The 21,575-nt window shown below is 36.6% G+C and overlaps 1 protein-coding gene across 5 annotated transcripts in view; it reads left to right on the forward strand.

Annotated features, from left to right (window-relative positions):
- Positions 1-21,575, forward strand: part of PHTF2 (putative homeodomain transcription factor 2) — a 65,299-nt gene that overhangs the window by 7,363 nt on the left and 36,361 nt on the right. For 4 of the 5 annotated variants that reach the window (XM_017811516.1, XM_017811517.1, XM_017811515.1 and 1 more), the window contains 3 exons: positions 5,444-5,520; positions 18,710-18,766; positions 19,160-19,171. In XM_017811516.1, coding sequence (XP_017667005.1) covers positions 5,476-5,520; positions 18,710-18,766; positions 19,160-19,171 — 114 coding nt within the window. In that variant the 5' untranslated portion in view covers positions 5,444-5,475. The remainder of the gene's footprint in view (positions 1-5,443; positions 5,521-18,709; positions 18,767-19,159; positions 19,172-21,575) is intronic. The other variant, XM_017811518.1, reaches the window with a different exon arrangement.

Consider the following 21,575-nt stretch of genomic DNA (forward strand, 5'->3'; position numbering starts at 1 on the left):
GGCAGGCATGGCAGCAAGAGTACTTTTCATGCTGGTTGCTGGATACAGTCCTTAAGTTAGCAGTGTCTGGGGGTTTTTTTTATTTTTTTTTAATTTAACTTTACTTTTTCCTTCCCTTTTACCTGCTTCAGGTTTTCTTGAGGCTAGCTGAACAGAATATGGTAAAACTTCCACTGAAAGGTGTGAACCTGGGAGTGACAAGTTTCTCATTTGGTTGTATACAATTTGCAATTCTGAAATGCTCTTTTCAGAACAGATGCATAGATAAAGTACTTAAAAAGAACACTGAGTGCATCACTGTAGTATTTGATGTTCCCCTTCAAATAGGAAATGTAGGTTTAATAGTTTATTTGTAATGCACATGAAAAAGAATGCTTCCTTTGGAACACTGCTTCAAGGTTTAACCCCGTTCTTTGTGGCAGTGGCAGAACTCCCCTGGATTTGAATGTGGGAAGGATGACTTGTGGTGAGTTTAGTGCTATATCTGTGTTACACTGATACCTGCCTTGGTTTGGTACGTCATGGCAGAAGCAGCTTTTCAGTCAACGGTGGATGCCTAATGTGACTAAGCTGTTTATTGGGCTCATTTAAAATTAACTTAAAGTATCAAATAATATTGGCAATCAGATGATAATGTTAACTTGTATTTTGATGTTGAACCTGGAAAGTGAGGGTTTTTACGTCATTAAAGTTATTTTCTAGCTGTGCAGGAGCAGGTGTAATGTTTTAAGAGAGTTTGTGTGATACAAATGTTCCTACAAAATTAGTAGTTTAGGCCATGTGCTTTACTATTCTGATTTGTTGTCTTTTCTTACTCTGCACACCAGGGAATCTTAGTGAAATTATGCCTGTAATTGTGAAACTGTAATATGGAGGATCTAATAATGGTAAAAAAGGTCTATCATGGAGAGCAGTTGAAACCATCTTCTGGTATTCTCACGGCTTTATGTAGCAACCTTTTTAGAACCGCCTTTAATTTGCTGTGAACGTAAGTTCTTCTGAAGGTATTAAAAATCAGTGGTGTTTTTAAAAAACATTTGAGACAAATGCCACAGATTTGCAATTTTACTCCTGATGATGTATAATGAACGTGCCAAATTGATCGCTTCATCATTCCATGATCATAATGAGTAGAGAAGGACATTCAAGTCTTGACTCAACAGCTGGATGGTATCCTGACCATTCAGGTTGGGATTGTTATAGAGGAGACAGGTTCCTTGAAATACTTAGTGATTCACAGTGTTTACAGGCAAGGAAAGAACTATTTGCCTATGTGTCCTTGCTTGTTTTGTATTTTTAATTAGTAATTTAATTTTTAATTAAGCTAGTTGACACTGCTTAGATTTGTATATTCTTCAAAAAATTGTCTTTTTTTTTCTTTGTCACTACAAGGAACGCCATTTTATTCTGGACTTGTGTCAGAATTCAGATTGCTTTCATTTACTGTAGACTGTCATTTAGAAATATATACATTTGTCTGACTAGGGTTGCCAAAACCCTGAGGATATGAGTAAAATTTCTAAATATACTTCCTTTGAATTTATTTAAATATTTTCTTACACAATAAGCACTGCAGTGCTGCATGCATTTAGCTACCTGAACACATCTAAATATAGATTTCTGTGGCCTTTGAGAAACTCCTCAATTGATTGTGGGGTGTAGTGTGTACTTAAAATGGAATATGATTATGCCCTGAAACTGGAAATAGCTAAGAAACCCCACTTCTGAAAAGGGATCGCTAGAACTAGATAATCCGCTTTTACCTTTAAGGAAGTAATGAAGTTTTGATTAAAAAATATTGCTTGTTATTCATAGCATTAACTGTGAGTTTGATGGAAGTGTAATGAACAGCTCTGTTGAATGTTACAGAGATCTTGTGATCAAGCTTTTATATTTGGATACTCTGTATAATCTCTGAAGTTGGGAGTATTTTTTGTGCTGCTATTAAGTCTCCAGCTAGTTAAGATTAAGTTAATCTTGCGGTAGTTACTCTGCACAGGACATTATACAACTGAGTGCTAAAGCTGGTCCCTGTCCCAGATGCCAGTATTCAACACAGAACACGGAGAAGATGGATGGGTCCAGAGAGGATGGGAGGAGAACCAGGCAGAAGAACAGGCAGTGCTCTGTAGTGCTTGTGCATGTCTGTCAGCTGCTTTGACTTGTTCACTTTTACCCGGTTGATACTGATGTGCACGGCTTGTACAGGCTGATTTCAGGATCAATATGAACTGTCAGCTGTGAATGACAGATGAACCTGTAATAAATATGCAGAGTTCTGAAATTGCTGCGATACTTTGTCTCCAGTCTGAAGTGTTTGGTGAGCTGTGGGCAGATGCAGGGTCAGAGCCAGGGCTGCAGCTTAAGGGCCTTGAATTGTTACCATCCATTTCTCATCCAGATAATCAGCTAGCTTCAGGCTGAGTCTATTCAACTCATAAAGTCTCACTTCACCTCCCTAAACCCCCCAAAACCAAAAGACAAACCAAAAAATCAAACCACAGACAAATCCAAGTCTCTGCAGCCAGAAACAGTACCCAGAAATAATGAAATAAGCTTTTTCACCTTTCATTACAGTGTTGTCTCAGAAATGGTTGTGTATCTCTTGAAGAAAGCATGTGATATTTCCTTGTAGAGGTATTTTTACTTAGCACACACTGTTTTGAGACATCCATCCCATGATTTTGTCATATTTACTTTTGTAAGCATCATATTTGCATTTGTTTATGCAAATGTGTATGCAAATCTGCTTTAAATGCCACCAAAATAGACTCTACGGAGGATTTAATGTACAGAGTTTCTTGAAAATACGAAAACCATGGATAATCTAAATAACACATTTGTTGATAGAAATCAAGTAAAACTACTTCATTATACTTGGCTTATAATTTTGTGATATAATTGTTTCTTGAGGCAAAAGATTTTTGAGTGAGTTGGAAAACTACTGCAAACAAAGGTTACTGCCTTTAAAATGGCTTATCCAATTTTAGCCATATTTGGGACAGCTTGAAGTCTTGGATTCATGAGTTAACCTTGGTTTCCTGAAAAATCATTGACCTTGGAGAGAGACATCAAGTTAATGTAGCTATTGAGGGAAAGGTTTCTGTGCCGGTTCAGCAGTTCTTTACTGTTGATAATGAGTTGCTCCAACCTTTTTCTCATCCTGTGACTATGGTGGCAGGAAGCAGGGTATTTTATGTGTGAGAGGGGATGTTGGTTTAAGAGAAATGAGAAGGAGTTATAGATCCTTCAAGACTCAAAGGAGGGGAAGGCGAGCGTGCAGGTGTGACCCTGAGCAGTGGTGATTTAGGTCATGCATGTGGAGACTTTGTGTGTGTGGAGAAGGGTTTTGTGTCACTCTTGAGTCTCTAGTCCAATGTAGCAAAGGATTTTAAATTTGAGTTTAATTGAACGGGTTTTCAAACAAGAAAGCAAATCCTATTGTAAGCTTTGTATGTGTGAGAAAGACGGGTGACCAGTCTATGTGATATGCCAGGTTATATCAAAGCCTCTGTTGGACTTCTTGCTTTAAGCCATATAAATATTTTTATATTTATTGTGCCAATGAATTCTTAGTAATTGATAGTTGCTTTTAGAAAAAACAGACTCTATTATCAGAAACAAATAAGGACCAATTACAGATGTTGACACAGTCATGGCTGCCAGCTTTAGCTGACTTGATGTGACTTACATGATGATATTATCAACAGTGGGAAAATTGTGGTGTTTGTTTGCTCAGTTGCACCAATCGTCAGTGTTCTGATATTTCTGAAATTTGCAGTGACAGTCTAAGCTCTCTGAGTCATTTCTTTCTCTTGGTTGTAACTTTATCTGAAGTTGTATAAAAGATATTGGAGTCCACCTTGTTTATGGAGGTGTTGCAGAGAACTGGGCCTAAGATGGAGCTCTGTGGAACCCCACTGGTGACCCATTGCTGGTCTGATATGAACCCCTTCACTATAACTCTTTGTGCCCACTCTGTGAGCCAATTGCTCGTGCATTGCATGGTGGTTTTATCCAGCTGCGTGCTGGACATTTTGCCCATTTTTCTTTCCAAAAAATGTCTTGGCAGATGGCTGTGTTGAAAGGACTTTTGTAGAGGGAGTATTTGTGATTTTTATACTAACAGCTGGTATGATCAAGTAATCTAATATCTACTTTAAAAAGAGGAAAAACCTGAAATTTTTGGTGATGAACAACATATAATAAAGTGTCATGAGTTGCTCTAATGCTTAGACGTTTCATAAAGACACTTATTTTAATTTATTGCACAGTTTTGATTTCTATTCCATTTCTTGGATCTTGCATTTTATTTTGCTTTTCTTATCTGTGTGAAAGCTGTAAACAAATGTCTTGAAATCAAAGAGAAAGATAAAGATCACATTTAATCTTTCACTATAAAAACTGCCTACGAGTTAATAATTCTTGTTTCCATTCAGTGAAGAAATATAGGTCATAATATTATTGACAATGTTATGAGAGTGATATTTTTATCAGAAATAAACCCAGAATTCCGTGTTTAGTGGTTTGGTGGGGGGGTGTGTGTTGTTTTTTTGTTTGTTTGTTTGTTTTTCTGTTTTTTCTGAGAGGCCGATTTTGAGGCATAGTTTGGTGGTTGGTGGCTAAGCTACCCCTCCTTCTTCTTGCCATCAGTGAGGCCAACCTGGGGTGCTGAGTCCATTTCTGGGCTCCCCACTATGAGAGAGTCGTGACCTGAAGGCTTTTTATGTTTATTTTCTCCTTTTTTTTCCTGAATTAACTCTGGCTGATTTATTGCATGAAAGAAAACTTAATTTTCAAGGTACAAATGTTTTATGTAGGTTGGAAGTTTGGCTTTTAGTTTTTTTCCACATTGAAAACTAATGACAGTGACATCAAAGATTAATTTGTTACCATTAGAGTAAAACATGCTTCTCTTCCTTGGTTTTCTCCTTTTGACTTAGTTTTATTCTATTGTTTTCATGAGAATATTAATTTTATGACTAGTGAAGTTCTAGCACTGATTTTTTTTTTCCCAAACATATATATGGTCTGTATGTTTTTCCCAAACATGTATAGTCTGTATGAATTTTTCTTGCGTTTTATAACGTAATTATTCCTGGACTTCAGAATACTGTGCTGGGCTAATAACTATCAGTTGCTTAATTTATCAGGAAAAAAAAGGGGCATGTAATATAATTCTCATGAGGTTCTTGTGAGACAATGACAGATCATCTCTGTGCAGCCTGTGTTCTGCTGTGAAGGAAGGACAAAACTGAGGCTTCTGATGTCCTGTAGCAGCAGATTTGTAGTTTTTTGTTTGCTTAGAGGAGAAAACCCCAACTCTTAGTAAAAGTAAACACAGCTGTTCAGTGCTTTGCAGGTAATGGGAGTGTTTCTACATTCCCTATCTTACCCTTCACATGGAAGGTGGAAGTAATTTTCTGTCTCTTTCTGTTAACAGCCTAAAATGACTCTGTGAATTCAGTGGAATAAATGGCGTCCAAAGTAACTGATGCTATAGTTTGGTACCAGAAGAAGGTAAGATTTTTTTTTTTATGGTAGCTTATTGTGCTTATGTGTAAAGTATAACAAATGTAAAATACTTCTGCATTGCTTGCTAGCGTTGTATGAGAGCAAGTAGCTTGAAACTCTGCTTCCAAAACTCAACAAGTATTTAGTGACTGTATCTAATGAAATTAAACAGCTTTTGGTCTATGCTGAAAACTCCTTACTCCCTAGGTTACTTGTGCTATGGGAAAAAGGAAAGAAAATTTCATTCTTAGTAGAGTGTTAATTAATGTACAGGAGTATGTGGTTTCCATAGCTTAGCAAAGAATCCTTGTATTTAAGTAGAAAGTAAGAATTGAAATGTATTTTCTGTCAGCAACAAAAGATGGTGTAATCCATAACCAACGGAGATAGGTAGGGATTTTTAGAAGTTCGTTAGGAAAAAGAGTAGCGGGGGGGGGGAGAGGAGAGAAAAATCTCTCATTTGGAGATACAGATAATTACAATATTGCCTAATTACTGTATCTTTTGATTCATGTTTGCACATAGAAATGTTGATATCTCTTTCTAATTTATTATTTCCCATTGATCATATCCTCGACATTAATATGCCAGTTGGCTTATTCAGTTAAATTGCTTTTAAAAAGTTGAAAAATTTGCTAAACTTTGAGAGGTGCATCTTTACTAAGGACATAAATAAGGTGTGATGATTATTTTCTTTTCTTGGCTGTCAGTGGTTTAATAAGTTTCTGTGAGTTATTGTTCTCCTTGGGCTGAAGGATGGCAATGGTCTTCAAAACAGAAATTCTTGTTAACTTCTACACAGCAACCGTTAATTGCTAGAAATAAGACAATACTGGTATGCTTTGCTGAGGTTTTTACAACTGTAAATTAAATATACGGTTGAAAAAGTAGAAAAATGAATTTTACTGACTTAATTTATAGCAATCGTTCAACTACATATTGAAAAATGTGAAAATAATTCACAATTTAATAAGGATTTTTGTTTGTTTTTTTTTGTACTGTGTACTCTTTTTCTTATTTAAGCTTTACAAAGAGTATTTTCGTAAAAATATCAGTGGAAGTACACTGTGGTTTTGAACAGTTTCTTCCTTGCAGGTCCAATCCCATTTTTTAAAGGCTTGGAAGATGACTTGTAAAAGATTTTATGTAACAAAATGCAGTGCAGGATCTCATGGAAGGGGGGGAAACCATTCTCATTTTACCCACTTGCACTCATTCTCTCATAAATTTGATTCACTCACAGTACAGTGGTATCAGAATAATGATAGTACTTCCAAGCACCAAGCTGTGTGTGCATTTGGTCTGGCCAGGACCTCCTTTGTGCAGTGAAAGAGATGCTGGATGTCAGGTCTCTGAGGTTGTTTTCATGTCTCTGAGGTTGTTTTCATTGGTGATGATGTCCTTGGACAGATCTTTTATGGTATTCAGCTTTATATGTATAAAAGGTCCTTTGATGCAAGAAAGAGCCTGTAACTGTAAATCTTAAATGAAGTTCATACTTATTACCTGGGGGGTTTTTTTGGTTTTGTTTTGTTTTGTTTTTTTTTTTTTAATACGTGTCTGTTTTCCTGTTGGTCATACAGGAAAAGAAATGCCATATGTGATATGCTCCAACTTTCCATCCTCCTGGTGTTAGAAAGGCAGGATCTTCTTCTGAAGAGTCACTGTACTGTGATCTTACAGAGCGCAGGCCTTCTGGTCTAGATATAAACAACACATTCCTCAGTTTTACTTTTCCCAGGGCACTGCTCCCAACAGGATTACTCGTTATCAGTACAGATCATTCTTTTAATCATTGTTCTGTCATGTTTTCCAATGATTTCACACACATTTCCATTTTTTTAGTTCATAGCAACAACAATATTTCTGCTGCAAATCTCTGTAGGCTTCTACAGATGTCTCGTTGATCAGAAATTTCATGGTGCCTTTATGGAAAGGAGTAGTGATGAGGTGACTTCTGTTACTTCGTGAAAAACTGAGCTATCTTCAGGAGGGATAAGATCTTGCATAAACCAGGTGCCAGTATTTTCCCTGGTGTGAACAAAATTTAATTGCAATCCACACGTGGACTGGTTCTGCCAAATGAGCAAGTTATGCTGCTTTCAGTATGAGGAAGTGGAATGTTATGAGACAAATGGCTGTATGGCAGAAAAGTTGCATCTCATGCAAATGTTCGTGCTAATTAGATTATAATTTCTTAGGTACCACGTATTGAGGGTTCTCCTGGATCAGGCTGACAACCCCAAGGGGTTCTCTGACTTTGTAGTGTGGTGTGATCTGTTCCTGGGAGTATCTAGACTCTTTTACCCAAGGTCTTTTTATTTATTTACTTATATATTCATTTCTTACATGGCACAGTATTTATTTTTCGCATGGATTTGTCATTTGCCCCAAAGATTTCAATTTGGGCAACAGAAAAAGCTGTGCTGGTGTTTAGTTGATAGCAGACTTTTTTTTTTTCCCTTTCTGATACATTTTTTATTATAGGGTTGCTTTTGATGGCAAACTACTGAACTCTGTGAACTGGTGGTTGTTTAGAGTTTTACATTTTTATTTCAGTCTTTATTTTAGTTATCAGAGTTGTCCCACTTGCCTTGTCTTTTAGATCTCCTGATTCATCTCAGCAGTAACTGGAACTGAAAGTGGGGAGGGATCAAAACTTAGCACATTCTGGCAGTAGAAGTTTGTTTCTGGGGCAAGAGAGAACCGAGGTTGCAGTCAATATTGATCAAATTGGTATGATTTGCCTGTGTGATAAAATGAGAAAAATAAATTGTTTTGGGGAGGTATTTTCAGATTGATAAATTGGTGTATGAATGACCTAAAAAGTAACATGAAGAACTTCTGGTATTTCTAGTCATATGTGACTAAGAAGTATTTAAGTAGGTTGAGGTTGTGTAAGAAATATTGAGCTTGCTCCTTTTGTTTCTTAGTTGTAAATTTTAATGTATTTTTTGATATATTTATGTGTCTCTCTACTGAGTTTCAGAAGTCAGTTGGTTTCTCAAACAAGAGACATTTTTATATTCCTTTAATGGAAAGAGTTAAGCAATTAAGCTCTTTCAACCCTACTTTAGTTAAGTTTTGCAAACAGCATGTTTATTCATGACTCATACTATTGTCTGAAATTGAGCTCCTCACACGAGGATGATTTAGTAATACCCTTAATTGTTTAAAAGGTCAGACCTTTTATTATGTAAACTTGTTTTTTGTTGTGGCAATAGACTTACTCTGCTTTTAGTGCACTGGAGCTCTTGATTACTGTCTTGTAAAAATACAGTAATCAATTCTGAGTTGTTTTAAGTTGGATTGTAAGATTTCAATGTATTATAGCAGCTTCTTATTTGAGATACAAGATTGCACGGACAGAGCTTTAGTGCTTCCAGTGATTGCATTTCCCAGCTGGTACAAATACTTTTGCAAGGCATGAAATCTGCTAGATACAGGTTGGCTCTGTAGGTAAGATAAATTAAACCTCTGCTGTGTTTCTGATTGCACTACTCAGCACAGTGCTGAGATCCTTGTGTGTCACACAGGGTTTGTCTGGCTTGTTTTCAGCCCTTGGAGCTGCCCTGGTTCTTGCAATAAAAGGGAGTGGCAGAGTTGTCTGCATTGCTCTCTGGAAGGATTCCAGGCAGCTACCAAGCTACTACTTACATAGATGCATTTCGTTAGTTAATATCCTTAGGATTAAGTGTATTTACCAGAATACTGAATTTGCTTCAGCTTTGTAGTGGATTAATTTTACAGAGAAACCATCATGTTTCCTCTGAAAAAATCTGACACCCCCACAAATTTTACACAATTTCAGTATCTGGTGGTATGTCTTTTGTATGATATGGATACTTTATGCGTACTTGAAGTATTGCCTCAGTAACAGTAATGGATGTTGAAAGTAATAAATTTCTTAATAATTTAAAATATTGCATCTATTACTTGTAACTTTTTGCATTTATTTCTTACAGTCCTTTCAAGTTTTACAGATAAGAGTAGACATGGAATTGTTGCTCTTGTTTCCAGTTTGGAGGCTATATGTAAATTTACCTTAACAGCCTTGCTGCTAAAATGGAGACCTTTCTCTCCTGGAATATTGTCAACAAATTTGTACAATTATGTTGTTCCTTCTCTTGGGGATGGTTGTATGGGGAGGCAAAATGGAGCTTAATGAATTGAAGCTGACTCCTGCATCTGATTGCATATCAGTTGACTTTGCCAATGCAGCTTTCTGCTGTTTTGGGTGTCCCTTGAGTACAGCTGTTAAAGGGCACCATAAAATAAATGAGATGTTTCCTCTCTGGTATTTTTAAAGGGCAAAATGAGAGTTCTAATGGCATTGCTTTAAGAGCTGTAATGCTCAGTGTTTTCCAGCTCATTAGCCCAAGATTATACTTGCCAATTTATATTCGTAGAATCATAGAATGGCCTGGGCTGGAAAGGACCTTGAAGTTCATCTCATTCCAGTCCCCCCGCCACGGGCAGGGACACCTCCCACCAGTCCAGGTTGCAACTTGGAGCACTGGGTAGTGAAGTCTGAGGCAAAAATGTTGAGGACGTTGACCTTCTCCATGTGCTGGGTAACCAGGTCTTCCGTTTCCTGCCAGGGAGGGCCTATATTTTTCCTAGTATTCCCTTTATCATCAAGAAATCCGAAGAAGCTATTTTTTGTTGCCCTTAATGTCCCTGGTCAAGTTGAATTCTGTCAAGGCTTTAACTTTCCTAACTTGATCCCTGGCTGCTCAGGGATCTGTTAATAAAGTTAATAAAGGAGGAAATAAAACGGAAATTATGCCATTCCATGAAACCACCTGATTTCCTTCCTGTCACTGAATTCATGTGATGCATTGGTGACCCTGATACCAAATGCAGTTTTTGCCAAATGCACAGGCTGTGTGGCTATTTTACCTAAAACTTTGAAGCTGAAACTGTGTTGGTTTGAAAAGGTCCGCCCTCAAGTGCCAAAACCTGACCAGTGTGGGAGCTGGTATTTGTGAAAGCACTGAGGAAGAAAACGTATATTTAGATAGTTTCCTTTCATGTAGTGCTGGGATTCGGTACTCAAGTAGTCACCTGACCTAATGGGGGTTTGCCTTCAGTGTCTTGTTTGGTCAGACAAAACTTCAGATTCTGAATCTTGCAGAAAAGATCACTCAAATCAGTGCTGTGGCTGAACTAAGCAGGCTTGCAGTTTGCCTACCTGTAGGCTCCCATGCCTGCTTTGCCTTCCCACAGAGTTTGTACATTTACGTAGTGAATTTGGTCAGGGAACCAATCCAGTTAAAACTAAGACTGTGAATCTATAAGGAGCTGAACCTCTCTAACGGGGGAGCAATAAAATGAAATCCCTTTATCTTGAGAGGGGTTTTCTGATTCTTAAATTGTGTCATTAGGCCTTGTCAAACTATAATATAACATTTTCTTTTCTCTTCCTGACTGATTTGATTGATCTTCCAGCCACCACCCAGATGGATGCAGTGGCACAAGGAAAATGTGCTAAGGGAAGTGGAAATGATCAGGGACGTTAAGGGCAACACTTTTTAAAATCCTGGTTACAACACTGGTAAAATGGCTGGATTTCCAGTGGTCTTCATGGAATTATACTGAATAATGAGACTGCCACAGTTATATCTCGAGATTGTTTTGTTTTGTGCGAGTACATTATTGTGAAAAAAAAAAAAAAAGTTACAGAGGTCTTAAATCCTTAACACTTGGAAAGTAACTGGGTGTTGTTAGCAATAGTGTGGCCAGTGGACCAAGGAAAAGGATTATTCCCCTCTGTTCAGCTCATATGAAACAGCATTTAAGATTCTGTGTCCAGCTTTGGGCTGAGTGGTACAAGAAAGGCATTGACATTCCTTGCCAAGCCCAGTGGAGGGTCACCAAGGTTGTTATAAGGCTGAACCATGTGATGTGCAGAGAGTTTGAGAGATCTTGGTTAGCTCAGCCTGAATAAGAGAGGGCAAAAGGGAGCACTTAACTGCTATGGCATCTCCTGCTTTGGAGACCGTGGAGAGGATGAACTAGGCTCTTGTCAGAGCTGCACAGGGATTGCAGGGCAAACAATAAACACAAGTTGAAAAGTGGGAAATTCTGATGAGGTATAAGGATAAAAACCTATAAGATGAGGTTTGCCAGGCATTGAGACAGGACCCCAAAGAGGCTGTGAAATGTCCGATCTTTGGAGAGGTTTGGAACTCTACTGGTTAAGTCCTGGAGCCACTTGGTGTAACTGGACCTGCTTTGTGCAGGAGGTTGGGTTACATGACCCCTGGAGGTTCCAATCTCTGCGATTCCATGAAGAATTTAGTTTGAAATTTGAAGATAGGTAAACATTATCATATGAGATCATGCTTAATTGCCATTAATTACGGAAATGGAATCACATTCAGTTTGTGCCTCTTTTTAGGTTTTGCTCTGTAGTCTGTGTAAGGCCAAAGAAATGGTACCCAAAGTTACCCCTGTTGTCCAGTTCATGTCACTAGGACATGGCTTAGAGTAGGTGTTGGTTATTCCTGTATTCTCATTTAATTTAACCTGCAAATGGTTTCTTGTTTTTAGTAGGTACACTAAAATCTGTAAATCATTAGGGCAATAAATAAGCACAGCTGACAGATGTTAACAAGAATTAATCTGTAAAGAATAATCCAGAAAAACTATTAATACATAGTTGATAAATGTTTAATTACCTATTACTGGACTCTGAAAGGGACAGTGTCTCTGAAGTAAGCCCTGGTAAAATTAGTGTTCAGTGAAATGGCTGTAAATACAGTGCTGCTGCAGTTATTACCAGAGTTTAAGCGGGTCATTAGTTGGCAATTCAAATAGTTAAGAATAAATAACTCAAAGTTTCGAATTGCATAATTTTACACTTAGTAGTAGTTGGTTTCAGCTTTCCTTCTGGGGCCAAATTCCATGATTCTCCTCCTTTCAGGAGAAGGCAGGAGAATCATGGAATTTTTTTTAATCAGAAGTAATAATTCCGCAGTTATAAATTCAAAATTCTACCCCTAATATATACAGCTTTAATTCCTCCATTGTTCTTTTCTATTTGACTAAAAGTTTCTGAATGCTTTGCTTTTATCAGACAGTGTACAACTATTATATGATGATTTCTGTCTGTGGTTTATTAGCTAAGTTTGACTTAGCTTAGCTTGTCTGGTCCACATATCCACCACAAACAAAATTGCAAAAAACCCACCACCCTTGAAAATGAAAAACATCCTGAAAAAGCAAATCATCCTAAGAGTAGAAATCTACTTCCACAGAGATAATTATACTACTGAGCTACTAGAGTATTACCTTTGCTGCAGTGGGGGTCAGTTAATGTAAGAAATAAATGGGTTTAAAATAACTTTTAATAATCATATTCTGGGTTTTGAGAAAATGAGATATATTTTTAAAATTCATAACATTACATGTATAGAAATTATTTATATATTGATATCTTAATACTAGATTTGATACATAAAATCATGTAGATGTTTTAGTAATGTTTGACTATAGTTAGTAAAGCATATTAGGTAATATTTTAGCACTAAATGTTTTAATAAGGTGTCAGACTCTTAATTACATTGGTACACAGTCCAAGGAAACAACTTTGTTTTTTTTTTACCAAACTCTGTATCTTGTATCTTTTATCTTTTGGATTTGTAATACCATTGTGATGTGGCTTGTAAAAGTGTTTAGAGGTTTTAAAGAGCAAAGCTTAGCACGCAGGTTTCATTATTGATAAACATTAAAGTTTTAAGATCCAACAGGAAATACTATGTATTCTTAGGATTATAATCTTTGCTAGTCTGCATGGTCATAAATTATAAATGTCTCCTGAAATATTGATCAATTCCATTAGAATCAGAAGGCCTTGTGAGTATTGGGCTACAGGTTGATACCATCACTACATTAGCTTAAAGCGAATATCAGTGTCATTCACAAAGCTCAAATTCAATCTTGATGCACATGTGGTTTGTTATGAGAAAGGTATTGGGAAGAAATATTACACAGTGTAAAAGCCCTTCCAACTGGGCTTTGTTTGAAAACACAGCAATTTTTATTTCAATAGCTTAACTGTTTACTTAGGTAATTGCTGTTAATGTTCTAAAACCAAACTGCACAGGTGCCAAACAAATTTTAGGTGTATAAAAAAAAGTTATCAAGTGCTTTCTGATGTATTCAATTGGGAAGAAATAAGTGCAATTATTTTAGATAATTTCAAGAGGTGCACATACCTCTTTAAAAACTGGAAACATTATGAGGAGTCTGCACTTAAAAAGGGTCTGAAATTTATTTAATCTTTCAGTAAAGAGCTAGCTCTATCAGATGAGTTTAGTTTTACCAAATGTGTAATTGTATAGCTTAATATCTCATGCCAAGTCACAGACAACTTGTTAATTTTTTTGCAATTAATTACTTGTGAGAAAACTTTTTTTTTCAAGAAAACATATTGGAAAGTTTATTTTGCTTAGTTAATTTAGGATACTAAACCCCTGCTTTTCCACTGCAAAAGAGTGGCTGCAGTTGTCAGTCTTTGCATGTAATCTCTTATATGCCAAAAATTTTTATAGCTGCTTGAAGAATGGTTGTTAGTTCTGCAAATATGTAAAGAAACAGAATTCCTTTCATCTTCTTTCCTTTGTGTTTATTGAGGCATGGGGTCTTGAGAACTGAACTCTTTAGAGGTAACCAATTTGGATAGACTGGATAGAATCTGGGCATTGAGGAGGCCTGAGATGCACAGTTTAAACTAAGAGTATATAAAATAACATCTGCTAGTTTATCTACTTCTGCTGCAGGCAGGTTATTCCACAAGTTCTAATATCTGTAATGTATTACTGACAAGTTTCCTACAACAGGGTTGTGTTGCTGTTGATTCTTGGTGATAAAAGATATATTTAAAAATGATAAGATAGGCTTATTATCCAACTTTTTGTTAACTTATTTTCTGCCAAATCATACTAAATAAAAAAATTCTATAGAGTACAATTTTCAGATCCTTTTGGATTAGATATTTCATGAAATAACTTAGAATAAATTTCTGTGTGAAATCAGATTAAAATTGGGATATTATGTTGTATAGTTTGCTTAAAAAAAAGTCTATTGCCAATTGTAGACTGGACTAATAGATTGAATGTGTCAGTGACAAACAGTCTTGCACTGTGTTTTGAAGAGATTTAAAAAGCCTTTCTTATAGTTGTATACGTAAAAATTGTACAATTTTTTTGACTCTCGTGTTTCGTACTTTAAATTTTCTCTGAAGGATACTGCAGAACTTGCAACTATAAGAAATGAGACTCCAGGCAGAGCTGGTGGGTTCAGGAGTGTATAAGTACTGGAGTTGATCAGGGCATTAATTTTGGAACAGTTCCAGACAAGGAAACTTGAATGCCTGTGGAGGAGCCTTGGGGACAGTTGCATATTGAGGGAAACCTTGCTTTGATCAAGTTTTGTGTATATTTAAATTCTTCAAATTCCAAACTGATCTTATCTCTGGAAGGTTATTCCTTCCTTTTCTTTGCCTTTAGACCTTAATTTCTTTGGCATTGCTAGATACTAGGCTTCTTTTCAGTGTCCTGGAGGTATGTACAATTGAAAAGAATTACATGAATAGCCAAGAGCCAGAGCCTACATTTGGTTTAGATTTACATTAGATTTAAAATGAAACAGAATTCAAATGTAAATACTTTGCAAATACTCCTCAAAGATGGAATTGACTGGTGCTCTTGATAATTTAAAACTGGGAAGGTTTGCTAATATTAATTTACATTCTTCAATTCATTCACAAATTATGTTCTTGCATTTAATTCATACAGGTGTCTAGCATTTCTAGTAATCATTATATGTTATAATTTAGTTTGTTGTAAATGAAAAACACCTCTCAGTGAATTCTGCAAGAATTTCACAAACTCTAGATGTGCTTTCCTGACTTAAGGGAGAGAAAACAAATTATTGGCTGTGTTTTTTACTTGTCTTGTTTCAGTAGCACTGGTTCTACCTATTTTTGTTTAATGTGGTAAATGAAGTGTGCCAGTATCCAGTATGCTACTTTATAATGATGGCTTTGTTTTCAAGTGTTTTCCTCTGATACACTTGGAAAAGAAGTATAGAGAGATGCCTATGCAGATGGCCAGAGGGGAACTTGAGTATCAGGTCTGAATCTGATGTGCTGAGGGGCATGTGTTCCTGCCCTCTGAAGTCCTTCTAAAACTTTGTTAAAACACAAAGAGGTGATACTAGGTAGATTAAAAGAGAAACCCCAAACATTGTGAGACATTGCAATGGTACTTGCTGTCTGCAATTCTAACTCCTCTCGGTTTGCAGCAGTATGCCCTTACTAAGTAATCCTGTGCTCAGATTTTAATAACTAAAATTGATCAGAGGTGATTGGACAGATCCACTCCTTCAATAAAACAGTTGTAAAAGACCATGTCCTTTAAAGTACTTTTCATGCTTTTATTTTACCTGCTGCTGGAAAAGTTGCTTTATGGGGCAACATTGAAAGAAAAACGTGAATGGCAAAATCCCTGCTTCTTGTCTTTATGTGGAGATGGAAGCTGTGCTCCCTAGGGAGGGAAAAGGAATATTTGTAGGATTTTTAATCAGTCAACTTCCTTGCCTCAGATGTCTTCTGGGATCTGTGTTTCCCAGACTTCCTTCAAAAAATGGTCTGTTATTTGTCTAAAAGAAGAATGCTGTTTTAAAGACTTTCAACTCTACACCAGTTTCAGCTATGAATGGAATTAGGAATAGGGTTTGCTTTGCAGCTTTATTGGTACAAAGGCTTCCTTCCGCATTTGGTTCTTGCATAATGGAGAGGGACACAGACTTGCATCCCCTTCTCTGTCCTTGTAGAAAGAATTTATTTCTTTTTGAAGTGGGAAGAGAAGGACACAATATTATGCAGCACAAAAATTTCACTTGGGGCTTTTCTTAGCAAATTTAATGAAAACCAGGAAGGCTTGAAAATTCATTTGAAATGTATTTAGAGAAAAAGCCGGAACAATTGGATATAAATGCTGGGTGGAGTGGTTATTCAATATATTGACTTTTTAATTGCTGGCTGTTATCCAGGTGGAATTAGCTGTTAAACTTCCTTTGGTTTAATTACTTTAATTGTAGTAAGTGCTTAAGTCTGCCCAGTACAGTGCCTGACTCCCTAGTTATTTTTCACAGTCTCATTTTTTTTTTTCCAAATGAGAGGTGTCAAGTATTTATTATTACCAAAAAGCCAGTAGATTTTTTCCCCAAAGTTTTAAAGTAGCAAACTATAGAAATTGTTTAGCTTTTGAGTGGGAAATATTTAAATTTGAGAAAGGACAATTCAGTAATTCAGTTTACTGTTCTCACTTCGAATTTTAGATGTGCTTTGAGCTTTACTGCTCTAAATTAGAAATTTTTTTTATTATTATTGGTATTTTTTCATGATTGGTGAGGTTTAGAGGTACAAAAGATGCCTTTAGATTTCTTTGTTTATGGATGTGTTTGCCTATTGGCAAAATGTTTTTGCATTTATGTTGGGTCCTTGGTTAAAAGATCCTTTTAACCAAGAATTACTTTTTTTTGTTTCTTTTATAACATCTAAATTAATGAAGGCTGAAATAGTAAAAGAGAAATCAGAATAATGTTTTCTGGTACAAGGTGTGTGCACTTGTGCTTGGGTCTTTTGTGTCTGTTGCAGTTGTGAACTGGAAGGAGGAGTCATACCCTTGCAGTAAGACTGAATTTGAGCAGATTTGCTCAAATAATGGGAGTTGTTCCTCTTGCCTCTGTCAGGTGTCTGACTGAGCTGCTTGTATCAGCTCTGCATGTTAGTAAAGGATCTCAGGAACCACATCTGTCTCTACCTCATGACCTAAAAGTGATCCTGCACTTAACTGCTCAAAGTTTGTCATCTGAATCAAACCCCAGATACCAGCAGTGTGTACACACATGTGTGCACGTGATCTATATGTTGAGGTAGAACTGCTGGGATGGCAAGGCTTTCAAATTGCCAGAATAAAACAGGTCATTACTGAATATTACCTAGAAATACTATTCATGCAGAGTTCAAAGCACTGATGATCTTTGATAACTTCTTACAAAACTTGGATTTATTGTCTCATATATTGAGTTGTTCTTGTCACTATCTTACGTGGGAATTTCCTGAAGTTTAAAGTTGCCCTTCTTCAAAATATCTGACAGTCATAGAGTGGCTCTCTATGTTGGATAAATAAGTGCACAGTAATTTCTTAAGTTAACTATAGCTACCTGTATTGATGGTTATTTAAAATGACAGAACCCATCGAAACTGGTCTTAGTGCTAGGATTTTAATAAGTGCTTGCAAGACCAATGTGCGCTGCTTGTGGCTGGGATAGAGTTAATTTTCTTCACAGTAGCTGCTCTGGGGCTATGTGTGAGCTGCTGTGTGGTCCCTAGTTGCTGACTGGGTTTAAAGCTCAACAGTCTGTGGTTCTGCTCTCACAAATACAGTTTTTTACAACACTGAGGTAAGGTTAGAGCCTGGGAGAAAACACTTCCTTTTTATTTCAATTTTTTAACCAAAAACTTGCTCAGGTTTAATAAAACTAAGTTATTTGGAAGAGTTTAATGAATAAATAGACTAGCAGCTAAATGAGAGTGAACAAATTTGGGAATAGGTCTACTAGGAACACATTTTCTTCAGTGCTTTGGCGGGAAAAGGGCAGTTTCCTGATATTCTTTGAGTTTCCCCTGACCTATAATCTAGTTGATTACCAGCTTGACCATATATCTTGTTGCTGTGTGCTCTGAAGAGATAACACTAAAGACCATGTAGCTGTAAAAGTGGGTGGAATGAAATGGGAATTAGTGAGGGAGATGGTTTAAAAAAAAGAATAAATTAATTGAAGGTATGGGTTCAACTGCATATGCGTGGTATTCCTGTAAAGTTAACTGAAAGACCGTGTCAGTGTTGCTGCCATAGTTCTGCTCTCTGTCAGAGAGAGCAGAGAGAGAGAGGCTGGGGCTGCCTGGCTCACCTCTGCCCTGTATCACAACTCCTGTACAGATTAGGTAGATCCTGTCCAGCCAAGATGGAGTGGAGAAGATAAAGATTCCTTTGTAAACAAGCCTCCCCAAGCAAATAACCTGCTGGCTTCATGCTTCTGTCATTGCAGGTTGATTGATTTTGTTTGATCAATGTCTTTTAAATCCTAATGTTGGTATTTTTTTCTGTATTCTCTTTAGATTGGAGCATATGATCAACAAATATGGGAAAAGTCAGTAGAGCAAAGAGAAATAAAGGTAATAATACAGCATTTCAACATTTATTTCTTTTGGTGGTTGTGTGCATTCATGTAATTTACATTGTATGTGGTGGTATTTAATAGTGGTAAAGTAAAACTAGACTTCTGGAGTGTAACCAAATGTAACCAGTATACTATGCTCTATTTATTTTACATAATTAATAACTCTGCAGCATTTAGTGTGATACACATTTTTGTATCTCAGTACATTTTTTTTTTTCTTTTCACTTGTCTTAAGCCAGGGCTTAGTTGTTTTATTACCTCTGTCTTTTCACTTTTCTTTGTGATGAATTCTAATGTCAGTTATCTGAGCTCTCTTTGCTTTCAGTTAGTTACCTTATACCTGCAGTTTACTTTTCCTCCTTTATGATGCTGTCATTGTTTTGTACAGTTTATTAGACTGGTAAGTACCTCAGGCTTTGTTTCTCTGAACAAGCAAGTTAACGGTGTTCTGTGCATTTTGGTTTAACTAACAGTGCCATCAGTGTCTGCCACATTGCTAAATTGCTTTGGAGAAAATTGATGCTATATAAGATAGTTCTATGGGTTGTATATTATGTCATACTCCGTGGTGTTAATTCAGTTAACGTTTTCTCGCAATTAACCTTTTTTTGCTCAAACACTGCATGCAAGAAGTATGGTACTGCTGCACAAATTTCAACATGTTGCTAATACTTGACATCAGTAAAAGGTGCATTGCTTCAGTTTCCCTGGAGGTGGGTTTTTTCCTGCTGCAATCCTTAAATAGCTGAATAAAACATGCAGGGGACATGCTTGCCTTCTGTGGAAACCTGAGCTACAGAATTCCCTGATTTCTGTACAGAAATACACACATTAAATCAGACCCAATGGTGTTTAACCCCCGTGGCTGAGCCCGAGGGTGCCTGAAGGGTCCTTCCCATGGTCATGAAAGCCAGTCACAGCTATGACAGGAGTTCTTGTAACTGCTGTGTAATAGCACATCATTCAAATAATTATTGCAAATATTGCCCTGTGCTTAATCTATATCCATCTCATTTGGCTCAGGAGTACAATAACTAACAAACTACTGATGGTGTCTGTATCAGTTTGTATTGATTGAGTTTCATGCAATACAGATAACAGTGAGGCACACGGCCAAGTTTAGGTATTGCACATTAGTGCTTTAATCTCAAAGCTCCTACAGTACTTTGATATTTATGAATATATCTAATATATGTGTGTGCTGGTTTAAGAGTTAACCAGCAGGGGAAATGAACTCAACTCAAAGGAGAGATTATAAGTCAGAATAACAATTTATTAAAATAATACAGTAAGTACAATCATACAAACAAACAATTGGTCTTAACCCACAAAACCCAGATGTATAACCCAGTACCCTGGGACATGAACAAAGTGGTGTTCCTTGGGCCCCGCTTGAGTCCAAAGGAAAGGGAGAGGGGAAAAACCTGCTGGTGGGAGAGCTGTTGCAGTCTGGTCAAAAGTGGTGATTGCAGTCCAGTTGAGGGTGGTGGTCTAAGTCTGGTTGAGAGCGATGAGCTGCAGTCTTCCTCTCGATCCCACGAGTGGTAGCAAATGTTCCAAGACTCCAAGATTATATATCCTCCAGTTCAGGCAGGAATGCTCAATACTTCCCTCAGGGCAGGGAGTTCCACAAAGGGTGTGAGGACAAGAGCATCCTCCTATCTCACAGGCCTCTTAACACCTAGTTTATAGCCTGAGGAGTCAGGCTCTATGGGCAGAGGGTGGGAATAGTCTATTGGCAACAGTTTCTGGGAAATGGCATGGAAGGCTATAGAATACACAGTTTTGGGTTACACCCATACCATGATGAACTCAGCTGTCTCAGCTGTCCTAACTAGGACAATGTGTATATTATATAATCATATAATAATTTATAAACTAACTTTACTAAAAATCTGAAAACTTCTTATTTTTAGTAGAAAATCTGTTTCTCTTACTATAAACTGATAATTTAGTTAGAACTATAATAGAATCTATTAAGACTAATTTTAAAAGGACTTTTACAATAATAGCACCTACTTTTAAGTATTTTTATTTAAACTTTTTTTTTCCTATTACTTAGCTGAAATGTGTTTGGTGCTGAATAGAAATTATATGAACCAACCGGATAGGTCTGAGCATTATGAAACACTATGAATATTTTTTAAAAATAATCTTAGTTTGAAACACTACTGTTTTCCATATATATATTACAGATATTTGTGATGCATTAAGAGAGTGGAGAAATTGCATCTGCATAAATGGAATTCTTTCACTGTATGTGGCAAAAAGTACAAGAACCAACTCAGTGTAGTCTGTGGACACTGAAAACATTTGCAGTTTGACTAATGGAATTTTTAAGGAATGAGTCACCATTTCTTTTCCCATGAAAGTTGCATCAAGTTATACACTTGACTTATTTTTTTCAGAATTCTTTCTTTAAAATGAAATCATAGTTTTAGCCACAGTGGTACATTTTTCCAAGGATTATGTGTATTTTTCCAGGGGATTATTTCTTCTAAGAGGCACATCTTTATTTAGACTTCCAAGAAAGATCTTGTGGCCTGTAAGCACTAATACATTTTAAAATTATTATATCATTCAGCATTTTCTTTTTAAGCTTCAGATCTTTTTATGAAATGGAATGGCTCACTTATGCAAAATTTCACAAGAATCTGTAGCTGATTCTAGATTATAATTTCCAATTCTAATTATGGGCTTCTTTTCTCATTCTGCATAAAGTTACTGCAGTTTTGGGACTGCTGTTCTGTAAAAATTTTGCATACTAAGGTCTTCGCAGTGCCTAAGTCTACAGTACAACTGAT

This window comes from Lepidothrix coronata, unplaced genomic scaffold (genome assembly GCF_001604755.1).
Source record: "Lepidothrix coronata isolate B3197 unplaced genomic scaffold, Lepidothrix_coronata-1.0 Scaffold32, whole genome shotgun sequence".
NCBI classification, from domain to species: domain Eukaryota; kingdom Metazoa; phylum Chordata; class Aves; order Passeriformes; family Pipridae; genus Lepidothrix; species Lepidothrix coronata.